The sequence below is a fragment of the Phyllobates terribilis genome, unplaced genomic scaffold, assembly GCF_046119375.1.
Source record: "Phyllobates terribilis strain yellow unplaced genomic scaffold, ASM4611937v1 Scaffold_2__4_contigs__length_985480577, whole genome shotgun sequence".
Taxonomy (NCBI): Eukaryota; Metazoa; Chordata; class Amphibia; order Anura; family Dendrobatidae; genus Phyllobates; species Phyllobates terribilis.
The window spans coordinates 638,704,733-638,725,169 of record NW_027362762.1 but is presented as its reverse complement, the minus strand read 5'-3'; the positions used below and the strand labels follow the sequence as shown (position 1 = coordinate 638,725,169).

The following is a 20,437-nucleotide window of genomic DNA, read 5'->3' as shown; positions in this document are numbered from 1 at the left end:
ATATTCTTCTCTACCCAGGACTCGTTTGGTTGAAAGTGAAGCCATGAATGAATCTCTGCGCCGCAGTCTGTCAAGAGCTAGCTCACGCCCCGTACTGTCCGGACCTGCACCCCCCACACCTTCATTTGAGGCTCAGGTTAATGATGTCGTTCGGAGAGCAAAGGAGGAAGTACAAAGTATAATGAAGAAAGGAGGGTAAATTCTAGCACGGACTTGTGCTGTATTTCACCATTTACAATAAAAAGCATACTGTAAAGATGTGTAAAATTAAAATAAAACTTGATTACTTTTGGCTAATAATGATTAATGTTAAAACATTGAACACAAAAGGAGCTGTAGAATGCATTAATCTACATGACTGGTGAGGTGCTCACCCATGATGGTCTACCAAACGAAGCAAAACAACTAAGCAATAAGCACAATAATCTAATATTCATCACATGAACAGTCAAAAGGTCCTGTATAACATTTGTCATATGTCCATTCTTGTGTAGGTCTGTGGCAACACACATGAGATTCATACCAGAGGACCATGCTGATTTCAGATCCACTGGTCGACCATTTAATGTGTATGGAGCCTCTTGACTCTTCTCAAATAGCAGATATTGGGGACGAGAAGGATCATGTAGTTGGATTTCGTCAAGCTCGATGCTTTTGTCCTTAGGGTTGATAGCTGCTGTTATAAACTGATAGCAGTATTCTAATGATTTTATCAAGCAGTAGATATCTTTGACAAGTGGTCATTTCTGTACAACATCTCTGAGTGCACTTCATTCATTCATTTATTCAGAATAGTTCTAAAATTGAATGAAGAAATTCAGAGTAACTGCTAAAGAACATAAACCTTCGGTGTTCGTTCCAAATCCAACCAAAGCCTCATATTCAAAGAAAATGTTTACTTTTGCAATCATATTATTGCCATTTCTAATATTGCTTTATGTTTATGCAATATAAAGAATTTTTTTTTTATTATTGAACCCCAATTCCTTATCCTTTCCAGACATGTCACATAGAAGTACGTCACATGTTGGGTGGCCATGGATGGGGCGGGCTTTACAGCTGGGCCCACATCATAGCCAGGAGAATGTAGGCTATGGCACCCATCATTTAACAGCAGCAGCCAGAGCTTTCTCCGATCACTGCTGTTTAAAGAGGAACTATAACAAAAAATTACCCTTGCTTTTTATTTTAATATATTACTAGTAAAATAAAAAGTAAACTCAATTCTAAATATAGGTCATTAAAAAAAACAGCAAGGAAAGTGCTTTCATTAATAGGCGATAAATATCACTAAAAGGTTGCCGCTGTTTCCTGACAAACCTAGTGGCTCCACAGCACAGAAGTGACATGTCTGTTCTGAGCAGCTCAGAAAAGATACAATTTTTAGTGTTGTGGAGTGAGTTCACACTGGTCCTGGGGACACATTGCTGCTTTATTAGGAAACTTTTCCCTGCCTGTCTGTAGCTTCACTATCTACCACTGTCACACTGGTCTGTGCTCTGATGATAGTCTTTACTGTATGCACTGTTATTCTTTGTACTTCGTAGTACATGGACAGAGATATCATTGGTATTGTCCTGCCCATGTGATGTCACCATATGGTATTTATATGTGCTATATGATTGAAAACGGTTGTGATGTAAGATAAGGTGTTGCATATTGGACTACAATACCTTTCTCTCATTGATTTATGGAGAGCCGCCGCTCTTACTGTTTACCTTTGGAGAAGCTGCTTGGTGTTACAATGGATGGCAGCACACCATTAGGCACGCAGCTGGGATTCCTTACATAGCATCATGTGCTGTTACTATTCTCTCTTGTGTAATTGGGTGTTTCTGGGTTCCATTTTTTCTTTTCCTTCTTGTCCTGAACATATGCTCTATGTATTGTCCACCACTATTTTTGGTGATCTTTCACATGGGGATGGTGACATAGGTAAAATTGTATATAATTCGCTGGGTTTGTGTGCTAGGATTGCTTTTTAATCCTAGTCTAGCACTGGGGCTGACAAATGGAGAAAATGCTGCTTTGGTATTTGTTTGCATTGCTTGGGATATAATTAATGTTGCACTATGTTATTTGTCTACTGCTGCCGTGAAAGTATGCTATGCTGCACTGTGGAGGTATGCTGTATTGTGCTGTAGAGGCATGCTGTACTGCACTGTGAAGGTATGCTGTGCTGCGCTGTGGAGTTATGTTGTGCTTCACTGTGGAGGTATACTGTGCTGCACTGTGGAAGTATGCTGTGCTGCGCTGTTGAGGTATGCTGTGCTGCGCTGTGGAGGCATGCTGTACTGCACTGTGGAGGTATGCTGTTCTGCGCTGTGGAAGTATGCTGTGCTGCGCTGAGGATCTATGCTGTACTGCACTGTGGAGGTATGCTGTGCTGCGCTGTGGAGGTATGCTGTGCTGCGCTGTGGAGTTATGCTGTGCTGGGCTGCACTGTGGAGGCATGCTGTGCTGCGCTGTGGAAGTATGCTGTGCTGTGCTGTGGAGCTATGCTGTACTGCACTGTGGAGGTATGCTGTGCTGCGCTGTGGAGGTATGCTGTGCTGCGCTGTGGAGTTATGCTGTGCTGGGCTGCACTGTGGAGGCATGCTGTGCTGCGCTGTGGAAGTATGCTGTGCTGCGCTGTGGAGCTATGCTGTACTGCACTGTGGAGGTATGCTGTGCTGCGCTGTGGAGGTATGCTGTGCTGCGCTGTGGAGTTATGCTGTGCTGGGCTGTGGAGGTTGCTCTGTTGCACTGTGGAGGCATGCTGTGCTGCACTGTGGAGATATACTGTGCTGCACTGTGGAGGTATGATGTGCTGCACTATGGAGGTATGCTGTGCTGCACTGTGGAGGCATGCTGTGCTGCGCTGTGGAGGTATGCTGTGCTGCACTGTTGAGGCATGCTGTGCTGTACTGTTGAGGCATGCTGTGCTGCACTGTTGAGGCATGCTGTGCTGAGCTGTGTTTTTTGTTTGGCGTTGCTGGGGAGGTACTTTGCCCTTCATGGTGATATTTGTATGGGGCAACTGGGGAGTTGCTTTGTGCTGCATCATGGTATCAGCTCTATTGGTGAGGTAGGTTGTGCTGCACTATTTTATTGGGCCCTTCTAGAGAAGTAGTTTATGCTGTGCTGTGGTACTTGATGCTCTTGGCTGGGTATTTGTTATGATCTGCAACAAGAACTAAGGAAAGATAGGGGAAAGCTGTCCCTACAGTAAGACTAAGCTGAATCCCTACGATGCAGCGGGCTGCCTGTTCCTAGTGAACAGACCCGCCTTCATCCTTGGCTAGTCTGAATGAAGACCTATAGAATTAAGGGAGGCGTCCCTAAAAGAACTAAGGACTGGGACAAAAATGGGACACCTCCTAAACAGAAATTGTTGTAGAACAAAAAAGACAAACTGACAAAAAGTACTAGAGGTCCCAGAGGACCAAGCAAACCGACAGAGAAAGGCACCGAAGCACCAGGCTAGCAAAACAGTCAAACAACACTGAAGTCCAGCACAGACAAAAGGGCGGAGCTGGAATATATAGGCAAATGGTCACGTGACCGCAAAACACAAGATAGAAAAAACTAACAGGAGGGTTCTAACAGTATTTTGCGCTTCATTGTGGCATTTGTTTGGCACTTCTGGGCAGAAATTTGGTGTTGTACTGTTGTATTTGGCATTGCTGGGGCAGTATGTTGACCTGCCCTGTAGTGCTGCAGTTTGCCTTTACTGGAAATGTATTTTGTGTTGCACTGTAGTGTTTTTTGGCATTTCTGGGGAAGTATTTTGTGCTGCAATATGTTTTTTGTTTGGCAATACTGGGGAAGTATATTGTTCTGCATTGTGGTATCTGTTTATTGTTGCAATGGAAATATTTTATGCTGCACTATGTTGTTGTTGCTGTAGATGTACCATATGGTATTCATAGGTGCTATATCAATATTTTCCAAACTCCAGCCCTCATAGCCCCCAACATGACATGTTTTCAGAATTTCCTTAGTATTGCACAGATGATGAAATTATTGTTAAGGCATCAGAAACTGGCAGAGGCTCTCACCTGAGCAATACAAAAAGGGGAAAAGGCAAAAGCCCACAGTGAAGGTCACAGCTGCAGCGTGACTTCGTGTGTTCTCCTGAGACGAGATGTGTCTCAAGTAAATATTCTGAGAACTCTGCAGTCGCGGCTTTTGTTCTTGCTATTGGAGTGCAGGAGAGTAGCAGCGCTGAGGAGCCTGACCCAAGTATAATACAGATGATACACTGTGCTGCTTTTCTCCAGTGCTCACCTAGCCAGCGCTGCTATTCTCCTGCACTTCAGTAGCAGGAAGGGACATGGCAACTAAAGAATTCTCTTTGTTCAGGTGAGAGAATTCTCGTTTCAGGAGAACACACTGAGCCCGATAGCTGCTCTGACCCTCTCTGTGAGCTTGTACTTTTTTCCCTATATGATGCTCCAGAGTTTTGATTGGCCATTGTCATAGAAGAGAAAAAGCAATTGTCCACAGAGAAGTTTTGTGGGATATAACTACTTGGTTGAAGGGTGATTTGCACATTGAACACGTTTATTACTGGTGTGCATAACTTTGGAAAGGAGGAACACAGAAAAAAGTGACAATTGGAGGAGGTACTCAGTTTATACTTCAAAATCCAGTGACACATACTCTAACCTGACATAACAGCTGCTAAGGTCGACACATGACATAACATTAAATACATAGGGGCCCATTCATCAAACAATTTTTGGCAAAATTGTATCGTAAAACTGTTAGAATGTTTGCAAAATTTTTGCGCCAGTTATAGTTATGTAAAAATTTTGCAACTCGGGCATATTTAGCCAGTCCTCGCCAGCTTAGCCAAATTTTTAAACAGTGCGTGGAGCTTTATCAGGAATGGGCACAGTCGAGCACAATCGACAGACTCATCATAATTTCTGTCAAAAATGTTCTCTTGTTCCTGACCAAAGTACATTTCTTGCAGCGGTGCACGGCTGAAAGATGCTCTAAGTTCATTAAGTGGTGCACGCCTGTTAATGAATTTGCCGAATCTTACTCTAGTGCACAGTCCATCCAGAGTCTTTGCAGTGATGGCATCCCTTCCTAAATCCCATGAGCACTGCAGCCAATCACTGGCCGCAGCAATGACAGTGACATATAGCTCACATCCTCTATAATAACTGAATGACTCTCTTGACCCTGTCCTACAGCCAAAACGTGTTTTTACTACCTACTGTCTTCTTCTTTTTATCACAGCTCTGAAGTAAAGAATATTAAAAAAAGAGAGAAACGCCACTATGAAAACAGTGAAGAAACAGATGAAAATGAAGGAGAAGCGGTAAGAGAGGTGTGAATTAAAATACTGAAACCTTTTATTTTTCTACAGCATATAAACAGGTTGTGTGTGAAAAATACAACATAACTCATCGGTTACATCCCCAGCCATGCCGATGCTGCTGCTCTGGTAATCCGTGACAGTCTTTATTTATTTTTTGCTGCAGTAGTGACGAGCGCTACATCCATGTGACCAAAGCAGCCAATCAGTGACCTTAGCAGGAATGTGCCGTATGTGCAAGAATCAGCCTGAGCGGGCAGCAGTCACATGATGTGTAGCTCATCCTCCATGTAAGAAAATAAAGAGACCAGTTCTGACCACTAGAGGATGAGCTCTTTAGCAGTAGAGGTTACCAAGTGAGTTATCATAAACTTTTTTAGCTGATTGTACTGCAGTTAGCCTAATTCTTATAGTTCCTGGACAACCCTTTAAACATGTAAATTCTACTATTGTGTGTAGTCTGATCCGGCAGTCATGTATTTGCCCTGTCTGCAAACATTAACGGAGTAGACAATTGGAAGGTAGTAGTATATGACACCTGGATCTGACTGCATGTAGTTCTATAAAATTTATTTTCCGGACAAAATTAGAAACATAGGCAGTCACACTTTTACTACTGACATCTTCCTGAATCAATTTGATATTACCCGAAATGAGTATACCTATTGATTCAAACTAGAAGTATTTTTTTAATCATTTACAAAAACTTTTGATCAGTGATTGAGAAGCTTGTGAGATCCATGATCCATGATTCCCAAACTGGCTATGCATCTCCCAACCCGAACTAAACGGTCTCATAGGGGTAAGCAGAACTGGCGTGCAGACAGTAGTGGAAGGGGTTGCAAGCGGAAGGAGGCCCTCAGCCACTGGAACACCTAGTCAGGAATATTCAACGCACACTCTTATTTCAAATGCAGTTTCTTTTATTGGAAAACCACGTGCAGATAGACATATGTTCAAAAAAACTTAAAGACCAGGATATCAAAGCGATATACAGTAGGTAACGTTTCGACCCAGTCCTGGGTCTTATTTACACAGTCGAAGTAAAAAGGTCTATTCTTATTTTGTGCTGTAAATCAAGTGCTCCCGCGTCTCTAATTGTGAAAATAGCCAGTGTGTTTGCCAATTAAATTTCCCCCAAAATCTTATTTGACAATAACACATATACAGTTAAGGACTGTGTGCTACCCACATATAACGGGATTGGTTATTCCCACAAATAAAAGAAACCTGTCAGGACTTTTTTTTACATATGGAAGTAGTGGAATGACTGTGTAGGTGATTGTTTCCCCAAAAGAATTATACCTGTTTTTGTAAATTGTCTCTTCAGAGAGGAAGAGAACTAGAACTCTAGTGCTATATATTGACCCTTTAACGAGCCTTGTCACATGACTTAGGACAAAAGCCAGAACCAGAAACTCAATTTGCAGACACTGTGTTTCGGGGTACTGCCCCTTGTCTGTGCAAAATGTGAGTGAGTTCTGGTTTGGCTGGGTGAGAGGCGTCAGACCGATATCTAAGGGGTAACATTTCTCCTTGCAGAGAGTGACATGTTAAGCATGTCACTGTGAGAAGACTTTTAAAGCCGCAATGCTCCTCTGGGAAATATGCAAATTGTTTGTTCAGAGAGGCAGAGAACTAGAACTCTAGTGCCATCTACAGGAAGTAGCAATCCTAAAAGTCACTCTCCGTAAGGAGAAATGTTACCCCTAAACATGGGAGTGCTTCTTTAAGCTTATTACTTTCTCCACAGATAAAGAGGGATGGTGTATATTATTACCCAAGGCACTGGAAGGTCTTAAAGCGGTTCTGTCACCAGTATTCACAATACAAACTACATACAATACAGACCAAAAGTTTGGACACACCTTCTCATTTAAAGATTTTTCTATATTTTCATGACTATGAAAATTGTACATTCACACTGAAGGCATCAAAACTGTGAATTAACACATGTGGAATTATATACTTAACAAAAAAGTGTGAAACAACTGAAAATATGTCTTATATTCTAGGCTCTTCAAAGTAGCCACCTTTTGCTTTGATGACTGCTTTGCACACTCTTGGCATTCTCTTGATGAGCTTCAAGAGGTAGTCACCGGAAATGGTTTTCACTTCACAGGTGTGCCCTGTCAGGTTTAATAAGTGGGATTTCTTGCCTTATAAATGGGGTTGGAACCATCAATTGTGTTGTGCAGAAGTCAGGTGGATACACAGCTGATAGTCCTACTGAATAGACTGTTATAATTTGTATTATGGCAAGAAAAAAGCAGTTAAGTAAAGAAAAATGAGTGGCCATCATTACTTTAAGAAATGAAGGTCAGTCAGTGTGAAAAATTGGGAAAACTTTGAATGTGTCCCCAAGTGCAGTTGCAAAAACAATCAAGCACTACAAAGAAACTGTCTCACATGAGGACCGCCCCAGGAAAGGAAGACCAAGAGTCACCTCTGTTTCTGAGGATAAGTTTATCCGAGTCACCAGCCTCAGAAATTGCAGGTTAACAGCAGCTCAGATTGGAGACCAGGTCAATGCCACACAGAGTTCTAGCAGCAGACACATCTCTACAACAACTGTTAAGAGGAGACTTTGTGCAGCAGGCCTTCATGGTAAAATAGCTGCTAGGAAACCACTGCTAAGGACAGTCAACAAGCAGAAGAGACTTGTTTGGGCTAAAGAACACAAGGAATGGACATTTGACCAGTGGAAATCTGTGCTTTTGTCTGATGAGTCCAAATTTGAGATCTTTGGTTCCAACCGCCATGTCTTTGTGCAACGCAGAAAAGGTGAAGGATGGACTCTACATGCCTGGTTCCCACCGAGAAGCATGGAGGAGGAGGTGTGATGGTGTGGGGGTGCTTTGCTGGTAACACTGTTGGGGATTTATTCAAAATTGAAGGCATACTGAACCAGCATGGCTACCACAGCATCTTGCAGCGGCATGCTATTCCATCCGGATTGCGTTTAGTTGGACCATCATTTATTTTTCAACAGGACAATCACCCCAAACACACCTCCAGGCTGTGTAAGGGCTATTTGACCAAGAAGGAGAGTGATGGGGTGCTACGCTAGATGACCTGGCCTCCACAGTCACCAGACCTGAACCCAATCGAGATAGTTTGGGGTGAGCTGGACCCCAGAGTGAAGGCAAAAGGGCCAGCAAGTGCTAAGCATCTCTGGGAACACCTTCAAGATTGTTGGAAGACCATTTCCGGTGACTACCTCTTGAAGCTCATCAAGAGAATGCCAAGAGTGTGCAAAGCAGTCATCAAAGCAAAAGGTAGCTGCTTTGAAGAACCTAGAATAAAAGACCTATTTTCAGTTGTTTCACACTTTTTTGTTAAGTATATAATTCCACATGTGTTAATTCATAGTTTTGATGCCTTCAGTGTGAATGTACAATTTTCATAGTCATGAAAATACAGAAAAATCTTTAAATAAGAAGGTGTGTCCAAACTTTTGGTCTGTACTGTAGATCATTAAATACATCTCTTAGACCTGGCGAGGCTGGTGTACTAGGGCTATAAGAGAAGGGGAATAAATCAAGCATCCACAGCAAAAATAAGTTAGTATGTTAAAACATCACATTTATTTCAGCCATTAAAAAAAAGGAAAAAATTAAAAACATGTTGAGAAAAAGAGAGGGGGAGAAAGACACCGGGTCTATGCGGGTCTCTCCCCTTCTCTTTTTCTCAACTTGTTTTTAATTTTGAGATAAATGTCTGAAATAAATGTGATGCATATTCTGGATTTATTGCCCTTCTCTTGTTGCATTCATCGCCCAGAAGTCAGTCTGGAGTCTCCGTGCACCGCACCCTAATAAAGGCATTTTTCCGCACTTGGTGATCTGATATCGCTGTTTTTCCCTGCTTGTAGTAAGGCTAAGCTGACTTCTCCAGTTGTCATCCAATTGTAGCAGATCCAGTACTAAAAAAAAACAAAACTGGATCTGTTACAAGCAGCAAAAATGGATGCACACTTTGGGTTTGGTTTTGCTCTGTTTCTAACGGATCCATTTATCTGAAGACGTCTAGTGTTCTGGGCATGTGCAGTGTTTAAAAAATGGATTTACTAATGGATGACATAACAGATGACCATCCATTATAATTTGTTTCCTCGTAGACTTCAATGTTAAAAAAAACATATCCTGTTGCTATTCATTTTTTTTGATGGACAAAAAGTTATGTAGACTACATATTTTGATACCGAAAAAGCTTAAAAACAAAGAATTGCAGCTGGATTGCAGTTAAATGGAACACATTTTAGCATATTAGGCAGCTAAATATTTGAAATGGATGGTTGTTTTTTGCATTGGCCTTATTTTTTGGGTAGACTTGTTCATATCAATAAATGAGAGACTTCCAAGCAGAAGCCACCTGAAGAAGTACCAGTCATTTCTTTTAACCGCTTCACATTTTTTCAAATGTGAAGTGGTTGAAAGACAATCAAAAGACTGAACATATGTACAGCAAGTCGTTTTTACATTGTAGTGCATATGTTTATTCTTTTTAACATTTATTGAGCGCTTCCAGAGCGTACCTAAAAAAAGATGGCATGTGCACATAACCTTAGACAACATGGCAGTAATATCTTTATTTCTTTAAATGTTCTTCCTGTCCACTCTGGAATCTGTCTCTCTTGCTTGCTATAGCATGTCACAGGGGCTGGGTAGGACATAATACTATCACACAACTAAAACCACATCCCTTGATTTGTGCACACGGTCACCCCCCTTCATGGGAATTTAACAGTGCAGCCCTTACTGCAGGAAGCAGAGATGTGGAGGTGGAGGCGGAGGCGGAACCCATTTTGGTGGAGTCAGTATAAAATGGACCGATACCGACTCCTAAAATATACAATAAATTGGGTACAGTAGTTCAATGCAGTTTGTGGGGAATATTTTTTCATAAGAATTTGGGAAAGTTATGAAAGGTCCTATAAATGTCTGTCCTATTCCTGATCTAAGGGTCTAGACTTTTAGCTGAGATGAATCTGTGCTACAGTGAATTTATCACTTACACATGAGCCATGTATGAGGGAGTCGGTGTCATGGAAATTGAGGAGTTGGAGTCGGAGGTTTGGCTGACCAACTCCACTGCCCTTACTGCAGCAACACAGCACCCTCATTTCCATTTGGTCCAGTCTGGACGTACGCAGGTGCGATGAAAGCCAGGAACCTTAGGTAGTTAGGAATTCTGTAAGAGTTTGGTTGTGACCTCATTCACTGCCTTCTACAGAGCTCAACACCAGTTAAAGAAAATGGGGGGAATAAATTTGAACATGAGAAGAAAGGAATGGGTTATTTGCCGTGTAATTTGGTGCCTTGTATGAGTGGTAGGCTTTTTAGCATGTTCTGCAGTATTACTACAGTAATTATATATACAAGAATTTATACAATGACAGATATCCAGGACCAATGTTTTTTATTTATAATCATATTTTCATTTAAGATAATCATAATGGTTTTGGGCTATTAATAAAATTAATGCCATTAAATGGATCCAGCTTTTTTCCTGCCTTTATAACACTGTGACTCATTTGCATTTAGGGCTTTGTTCAGACCTTTATCATGATTTCCCTTTATTATATAAACTACAGTGCATTGTCGATAGGACAGATACCACTGGTATCCAATGGACCCCATTGACCTTTAATTGGGTCCATTGGTTTCTGCCATTTATATGAGACACAGACGTGAACATAGTCTTACCTGTTTTTTAAAAATAAATGTAATAAAATGTATTAATGTTTTTTAGGAAGATGAACAAGAAGAGAGTGAATGTGATGATGAAGAAAGTGAGGACAGTAGGGAGAGCGATGCGGAGTCTGATTCAGAGCCTGAGGAGAAAGGTGAGAAAGAGCTATGGTATTTTTACTTTTCATAACTATCCAATGAAGGTGCTACAATTGTTTGTTTTTAATGCCTCAGGTTCAATTGGAGGTGATCTAGCGGACCTGACCTGCGAGATTGAAATTAAACAGCGTCTGATTGAAGAACTGGAACAAAGTCAACGACGGCTCCAGACACTCAAACTTCAATATGAGGAGAAACTTCAGCAGCTCCAAAGTCGAATTCGAGACACACAACTCGAGAGGGATCGTGTGCTTCGGGAGCTTAGTATGGGATATACCGTATTTAAAACCCGACATATCTCCATTGATATTTTATTTCTTGGAATCCATATTAATGTAACCTTGTACTGTGCTTTTCATTTATTTTAAACTGCAACCCACAGTGATTATTTTTGACCATTTCATTACATACTACCATGCTTACTATATGCCACATACATATCAAGACCGTTGATCCTACAGGCTCTATGGAGTGCTATACGGAAGAGAAAGCTAATAAGATCCGTGCTGATTATGAGAAGCGATTGCGAGAGATGAACAGAGACCTGCAGAAGTTACAGTTAGCTCAGAGGGAGCACGCACGTCTTCTCAAGAATCAGTCACGCTATGAGCGAGAGTTACGCAAGCTACAGGGAGAACTTAGTGACATGAAAAAAGCCAAGGTAGGATCCTGGACAAGAGGATATTATTTAACATGTATATAGAGCTTACAAAGGAAATCCAGTCACAATGATTCTTTGATGTCATAGATAACTCCCAAAATGTAAAATACAGTACAGCGCGTTTTCAGCCAAATTCCATTTGAAAAGAGATTTGCTTAGTATGGTGTAATTTTTTTTCAGTACTAGAAATCTATGGTCTGTGGCAAAGTCACAGTTACAGCTTATTGCTAGTGACATCAATGGCAAAATTACATTGCATACAATTATATATGGAGAACACTAGTCGACTGAGCAGGAATAAGTGAAAATAGTTAGGGTAAGCATACTAATTTTGATTTTTAATTTCACCATTTTATGCCCTCACAAGAGTTAATGTAAATCCCATAAAACTAATTGCAATTGGTATTTCAACTTAAATTGAAAATAGAATAGAATAAGGCCAAACACGTCGTTCTCATCGATGTGACCAGTAGCATCCAAGATTCGCAGTGGCCACGTGGCACGGTGGTTTTCATATTGCCTGTTAAAGAGTTATTTGATTTTGCGGTTGGAACAACTATACAACCAGGACCATCAGCATCCTGGTATATTGGGGGAAACAACTGTTCGCCTCCAAAATGAAATAATTGTTTAATGGGCAATTTGAATACCATTGAATACCAATTTGGATACCACAGCCCATGCAGTTTTTGACCAAGCATATACCGCAACTTGTTTTACCCTAACTGAAGTTACCCCAAATATCTTAAACATATTTCTCTATGTGGCATGTTGGAGTATATAACCCAATTGGGGTCTTAAGTAATCCCATGAAAAGACTGAGCTAAGTAGTATAAACAGCTGGATAAAAATAACTGAAAGAAACAGACTCAGAAAGCAGATTAGTCTTGATTTGCCAGCTAGTTTTCTTTGATTTAGGGATAGCTGTTTATTATTCCTATGTGACACTAGATTCATGCTGAGCGAACTGCAGGTGGCATAAATCAGAGCATGGCTGCACTATTGCAGCCAGGTATATTTTTCTTTGAAATGCTGCCATGCCCCAATTCTCTCTGCCTCAATCCAGTTGTTTAATAGATATCTCCCTATGTACACAAATGGGAAAGACCTTTCATCAACTGGAGCATGGCGGCAGCATTTCGGAGAAGAACCTTCTTGTCTGCAGTTGTGCAGTCATGCTCTGACAGGTTCCCTTTAAAAGGGAGTCTGTCAGAAGGTTTTTGCTATGTAATCTGAGGACAGCATGCTGTAGTGGTTAAAACACTGAATTCAGGGATGTGTCACTTATTAAACTGTGTGCTTTTGTTTTCTTATAATGAAGGTTTTATTAATAAGTGATTATCACTGCCTGTACTAAGCCTCATGTACCTGTTAGACTGACCACGACCCCTCCTGTGATAAGCAGCTCACTGTCAATAGACAGTGTACACAGAAAGCTGTGGTGTGGGCAGGGTAAGTCTTCTCAGCTTTGCTATATACTACATCTAAAAAATCTGATTGTGTCACAAATGCAGCAACCATTCAACTGAGTGATAAATCGTTGGAATCAGGGTCTGTTTTCCTACATTATGCTGCTGTCCATTAAGGTAGCAAAAACCTGTTGACAGATTCTGTTAAATTCCTTTCCCTGCTCTATGTAATTAAAGAGGGATGTGTGATAGAGGAAAGCTACCACAGATTCAGAAGAATGATAGAGGAAAGCTACCACAGATTCAGAAGAATGGCAGAGGAAAGCTACCACAGATTCAGAAGAATGACAGAGGAAACCTACCACAGATTCAGAAGAATGGCAGAGGAAACATACCACAGATTCAGAAGAATGATAGAGGAAACCTACCACAGATTCAGAAGAATGACAGAGGAAACATACCACAGATTCAGAAGAATGATAGAGGAAAGCTACCACAGATTCAGAAGAATGGCAGAGGAAAGCTACCACAGATTCAGAAGAATGACAGAGGAAACCTACCACAGATTCAGAAGAATGGCAGAGGAAACATACCACAGATTCAGAAGAATGATAGAGGAAACCTACCACAGATTCAGAAGAATGACAGAGGAAACATACCACAGATTGAGAAGAATGACAGAGGAAACATACCACAGATTCAGAAGAATGACAGAGGAAACCTACCACAGATTCAGAAGAATGATAAAGGAAACATACCACAGATTCAGAAGAATGGCAGAGGAAACATACCACAGATTCAGAAGAATGACAGAGGAAACCTACCACAGATTCAGAAGAATGATAAAGGAAACCTACCACAGATTCAGAAGAATGACAGAGGAAACCTACCACAGATTCAGAAGAATGATAGAGGAAACATATCACAGATTCAGAAGAATGACAGAGGAAAGCTACCACAGATTCAGAAGAATGATAGAGGAAAGCTACCACAGATTCAGAAGAATGATAGAGGAAACATATCACAGATTCAGAAGAATGATAGAGAATTGCTACCACAGATTCAGAAGAATGATAGAGGAATGCTACCACAGATTCAGAAGAATGATGGAGGAAAGCTACCACAGATTCAGAAGAATGACAGGGGAAACATACCACAGATTCAGAAGAATGATAGAGGAAACATATCACAGATTCAGAAGAATGATAGAGAATTGCTACCACAGATTCAGAAGAATGATAGAGGAATGCTACCACAGATTCAGAAGAATGATGGAGGAAAGCTACCACAGATTCAGAAGAATGACAGAGGAAACATACCACAGATTCAGAAGAATGATAGAGGAAAGCTACCACAGATTCAGAAGAATGATGGAGGAAAGCTACCACAGATTCAGAAGAATGATAGAGGAAAGCTACTACAGATTCAGAAGAATGATGGAGGAAAGCTACCACAGATTCAGAAGAATGACAGAGGAAACATACCACAGATTCAGAAGAATGATAGAGGAAAGCTGCCACAGATTCAGAAGAATGATGGAGGAAAGCTACCACAGATTCAGAAGAATGATAGAGAATTGCTACCACAGATTCAGAAGAATGATAGAGGAATGCTACCACAGATTCAGAAGAATGATGGAGGAAAGCTACCACAGATTCAGAAGAATGACAGAGGAAACATACCACAGATTCAGAAGAATGATAGAGGAAAGCTACCACAGATTCAGAAGAATGATGGAGGAAAGCTACCACAGATTCAGAAGAATGATAGAGGAAAGCTACTACAGATTCAGAAGAATGATGGAGGAAAGCTACCACAGATTCAGAAGAATGATGGAGGAAAGCTACCACAGATTCAGAAGAATGACAGAGGAAACATACCACAGATTCAGAAGAATGATAGAGGAAACATATCACAGATTCAGAAGAATGATAGAGAATTGCTACCACAGATTCAGAAGAATGATAGAGGAATGCTACCACAGATTCAGAAGAATGATGGAGGAAAGCTACCACAGATTCAGAAGAATGACAGAGGAAACATACCACAGATTCAGAAGAATGATAGAGGAAAGCTGCCACAGATTCAGAAGAATGATGGAGGAAAGCTACCACAGATTCAGAAGAATGATAGAGGAAAGCTACTACAGATTCAGAAGAATGATGGAGGAAAGCTACCACAGATTCAGAAGAATGATAGAGGAAAGCTACTACAGATTCAGAAGAATAATAGAGGAAAGCTACCACAGATTCAGAAGAATGATGGAGGAAAGCTGCCACAGATTCAGAAGAATGACAGAGGAAACCTAACACAGATTCAGAAGAATGACAGAGGAAACCTACCACAGATTCAGAAGAATGACAGAGGAAACATACCACAGATTCAGAAGAATGACAGAGGAAACATACCACAGATTCAGAAGAATGATAGAGAATTGCTACCACAGATTCAGAAGAATGATAGAGGAAAGCTACTACAGATTCAGAAGAATGATGGAGGAAAGCTACCACAGATTCAGAAAAATGACAGAGGAAAGCTACCACAGATTCAGAAGAATGACAGAGGAAACCTACCACAGATTCAGAAGAATGACAGAGGAAACATACCACAGATTCAGAAGAATGATAGAGAATTGCTACTACAGATTCAGAAGAATGACAGAGGAAAGCTACTACAGATTCAGAAGAATGATGGAGGAAAGCTTCCACAGATTCAGAAGAATGATAGAGGAAAACTACCACAGATTCAGAAGAATGATGGAGGGTACACAAAGCTGAAAAACCTCCCTAAATACAGCTATTTTTTTGAAAGGTAGTCGATATTCCCCTTTTAAAAAGCGGATGAATTTGATTAATGATTGGCAATAGCAAACCTGTTGTGGCTCCCAAAAGGGATAATTGTTTCACTTCTATTTGAGAAGCTATTGCTTCTTTCCTTTAAAAACAGCACATCTGTTTTTTCACCCTAAATGAAATGGATCATTTTTGAATGATTTGTGAAAAGCTATCGCTTCTTCATTTACTAAAGAACAAAGCTTTTCATACTCCCAATACAGGGATAATCTTTATACCACACCTTGTGAAAAAACATATCTTCTTCTGTTTGCACCACCTGTGTAAAAACTCCTACAAGGAATAATTTTTGGACCATTTTTCAATTTAAATTTTAACTAGCTTAAAAAGACTGATACTGTAGTGTGTTGTTAAATAGGCTGTTAGTTACCAAATGATACCATCTGTTTTCTTATAGCCAGACAGATTGAGGTTATTTAGACAGTAATAATGTTATGTTTGCATTTAAGTGCTCTAAAGGAAATTAATATGGTCCTTGGAGATCTTTGAGTATTATGCATGTATTTTCTGGGCAATTAAAAACTTTGCAGTATTGAGAAATTTTATTCACCTTAAATTACATTTTTGGGGAAAATTTGGTGAAGCTGACAAATTCGAATTTCAACTGATCCTCTCATCTCAGCATTTACGTAGATTTTCCTGTCTTTTACAGAACCACAATCTAATTTTTATTGTGTATCACAATAATGAAAGATCTTTCTATAGAAAAAATAATTAAAAGTTTCTTTCCAATATTGGGGTCCTACTTATAACTAACTTCTCCTATACCTTTATTACTCGTTATTCCTTTTCCCATCCTAGCCTTCTGAGAAGCGTAACTTTTTAATAGCTCAATAAACATATGAGAGCTGTTTTTTTGTGGTATGTGTTTTCTCAATTGCAGGATTTTTAGATACATACATTTTATTGAAAAACATTAGCTATTTTTTATTTTGGGAATTTGAAAAGAACAGCTATTCTTGTGAACAGTATTTACATTATTGGAATTAGCACATTATAAAGTAGAGAAAAACCCCAATGGCTAAATGAAACTGTGCAATAAATTGTGATAATGAAATGTTTAACCCCATCAATCCTGGGCAATTTTTCATTTTTACACTTTCACTTTTTTCTCCCCTTCCTCCAATAGCCATAACTCTTTTTTTTTCAGTCAACAGAAACCACCTGGTATTACTACCCCCACATGGTGGTAATGTCACTTACATGCCCCCACAGGGTGTTAGTCCCCCACACACAGTAATAGTGCTCCCTCTGTGCCTCCCCACTGTAACAATTTCCCCCACACAGTATTAATATTACTGTTTATACTTGAACATAGTAGTGTCCCCCATTTGCGTTCCTGCTTAGCAATATTCCCCAATAGCATGCCTCCTTAACAACATTCCCCTGTTCATGCCTTTACTTAGAAATTCTGCCATTTGCACTTGCAATTCGCAATATTCTTCTTTTGTAACCCCACTTAGAAATATTTCCCCATTTATATCCCCACTTAGTAATATTCCCCCATTTGCATCTGCAATATTCCCCATTTGAAACTCTACTTAGTAATTGTCCCTTATGTATGCCCCCATTTAGTTATATTCCCTTATTTGTACCCCCACTTACCAATATTTCCCCTTTTGCATCCCCACTTAGTAATATTTTCCAATATTTATCCCTCTCTGTGTCGCTACTTAGTAGTATCCCCCCCCCTATATGCCACTTAAATATATTTCCCATACCACAGTGCCAATAAGAAACAAACAAACATTGAACGTTCCTCACTCCGCTCCCACATGGCATCCAGGAGTCGCCTTTCTTCCTGATCCCTGGCACAGGCATTGTAGTAATGGCGCTACATAGCACTGCATGCTACAAGCAGACCACAGGATGTATTCTATCTTTCTGCTCTCGGCAAAGGCAGCATAGTAACATCACTACATAGCACCGCCAAGTGCTGACCACAGGATGTTTTCTATCTTTCTGCTTCCGGCACAATCAGCATGTGAAGTGATGTGATCACGCTGCTTGAAGTCAGAACAATCTGGACCTCGGGCAGTCTGCATCTTCTATGGCTCTCTGTTACGCCATAGATAGTGCCGATCTTCTCACCTTCCCCCTGCTAAATGCTCCTTGTGCACATGCTCCGTCAGCCCCTCTCCCTAGATATGTATTTGATGTTAGGTACATTCATAACTATAAATATATTTGTAATACAGTGAACGCGTCTGGGCACCGAAATGGCATATCTATGGAAAAATTTACGTTTTCGCTGTGCAAAATGCATTGCACACTTATTTCTATAAATCTTCTATGGGTCAAAATGCTCATTATTCACTTGAAAATTGCCTTGAGGGTTGTAGTTTACAAAACTGGGTCACTCCTGGAAGTTTTACACTGTGCTACTACTTCAGGGGCTCTACAAAGGTGACATAGTGGGCAAAAATCATTGCAGCAGAATCCATACTCCAAAGGCCAAATGGTGATACTCCCCTTGTGAGCCCTGACTTGCACCCAAACAATAGCATATGACCACATATAGGATATTGACGCATTGTGGAGGAATTGTGTAACAAATTAAGGGGTACTTTTACTACTATTATTCCTTTGAAAAATAAAAACAATAACTTGTCTAAAACTAAATATTGTTCAATGAATATCATAGAATGCCGAAATACCCACAAAGTGCTCCTTTATTTCTAAGGTCCATGTTTGAGTCAAGTAGCACATAAAGGCCCTATATGTCTTATACAACTTATTTTTCAATCTTTATTGATTTGCAGCTATCACCTAATGATGAGCCCAGGACTCTCTACCCTCTATTGCCACTGAACCTATCCTCTAGTAGTTCTTATGCTGTCGGTCAATCATGTTACTTGCACCCAATGACCCTATCTAATAACATATTTGACGGGTGGGTTGTAGTGCAGCACAGTTCAGCTTTGCTATGCTGAAGATCCCACTGATATCAATTGTCCCAGCTGCACTTACACTGAATGGCCTTGTCTAATTCATGTAAAAAAGTTACATCTATGATCCTGTTTAATAAAATATCCGCCATACCCTCTCATGGCATTTTCTTTGCCTTTAGAGATCTTTTGTAGCACAGTTAAGCTTTCCTATGCTCATATCTTCTGTGCTTGCAGGGAAAACTAGTGAGTCACAGTCACTACATTAAAAAATATCAATGGTTACTTTATATAAATAAGAATTCCCCATATTGAGATCTATCTAATTATCTATTTCTATGAGCAAGTACACAGGAGAGCAGAGGAAGGGGCCTGCTGCACTGAGAAGAAGCAGTGTGCTGCTGGGAAAAGTAGGTTTAGCAGATAAGACTGGGATTACCCATTCAGCTCTGTGAACCTGGATGCACAGAGGGGCAGATGGAAATTAAAACCGACATAGGTACTAGAAATAAACTTTATTAAGGGTGTGTGGTGTGTATTAACAATAGTTATACAGATTTTATGTTTTGTAAAAATATTCCTATTCTGGGAAAAGCCCTGTAAGACATCAATAGTTACTTGCAATAATTCAAAATCCACAAAATTTTCAGGTGTGTTAATAAAACTTGCTCCCAATTTTAATTCAGTGAGTACTGTATCTTATGAAGACAAATTAGTGAGGCGATAATCTGGTTCAGTGTCTTTTTCGGTGTGTACGTCTTTGTTGGTCAGTTGTCACCAAGGAAAGACATTTGTGAGGGGTTTCTACTGTATTTAGAGCTGGCATCTCATTAGTGACTACAGTAAGAGCGGAAGTTAGGGTATGTTCCCACTATCAGGAATAGCAACACTTTGGACGCAGCGTATTTTCGCTGCGTCCAAAACACTGTGTTCTACATTGCAAGCACAGTGGATGGATTTAGACATATCTCATGCCCACTGCCCACTGTGCTTCTATTTAACGCTTCTTAAAACCACCTGCGGTGCGGGTTTACAAGATGCAGCATGTGAATTCCCCAATAGACTGTCATTAGATGCGGTAAATCCACATACTTAACTAAACACATGCATTTTAATAGAAATTAACGTTTTGGATTCAGCGAAAATACGTTGCATCCAAAATGCTGCTATTCCTGATCGTGAGCATGTAGCCTTACAGTATGTATTTGGCAAACTGCTTAGGATAAGTAACCACCCACTGAAAGAGCGTGGATAACTGTTAACCTTGCAGCATCTTAGGGGCTCTTAGCCTATGCATTTATTTCTTGTTTTGATGAAATGACATGTACACTTTAATCATCTTAATTTCTAGGCTGTACTTGTGAAACAGATGCGTGAGGAGCAACAGCGAAGAAAACTTGTGGAATCTAAGAGAAACAGAGAGATTTCTCAGCTGAAAAAGGAACAGCGGAGGCAGGAGGTAAG

The 20,437-nt window shown here is 40.3% G+C and overlaps 1 protein-coding gene across 3 annotated transcripts in view; it reads left to right on the top strand.

The window, feature by feature from the left end:
* Positions 1–20,437, top strand: part of KIF21B (kinesin family member 21B) — a 456,179-nt gene that overhangs the window by 146,720 nt on the left and 289,022 nt on the right. For 2 of the 3 annotated variants that reach the window (XM_073666619.1, XM_073666617.1), the window contains exons 11-16: positions 19–195; positions 5,233–5,323; positions 11,066–11,159; positions 11,239–11,427; positions 11,625–11,824; positions 20,325–20,432. In XM_073666619.1, the coding sequence (XP_073522720.1) occupies positions 19–195; positions 5,233–5,323; positions 11,066–11,159; positions 11,239–11,427; positions 11,625–11,824; positions 20,325–20,432 (859 nt within the window). The remainder of the gene's footprint in view (positions 1–18; positions 196–5,232; positions 5,324–11,065; positions 11,160–11,238; positions 11,428–11,624; positions 11,825–20,324; positions 20,433–20,437) is intronic. The other variant, XM_073666618.1, reaches the window with a different exon arrangement.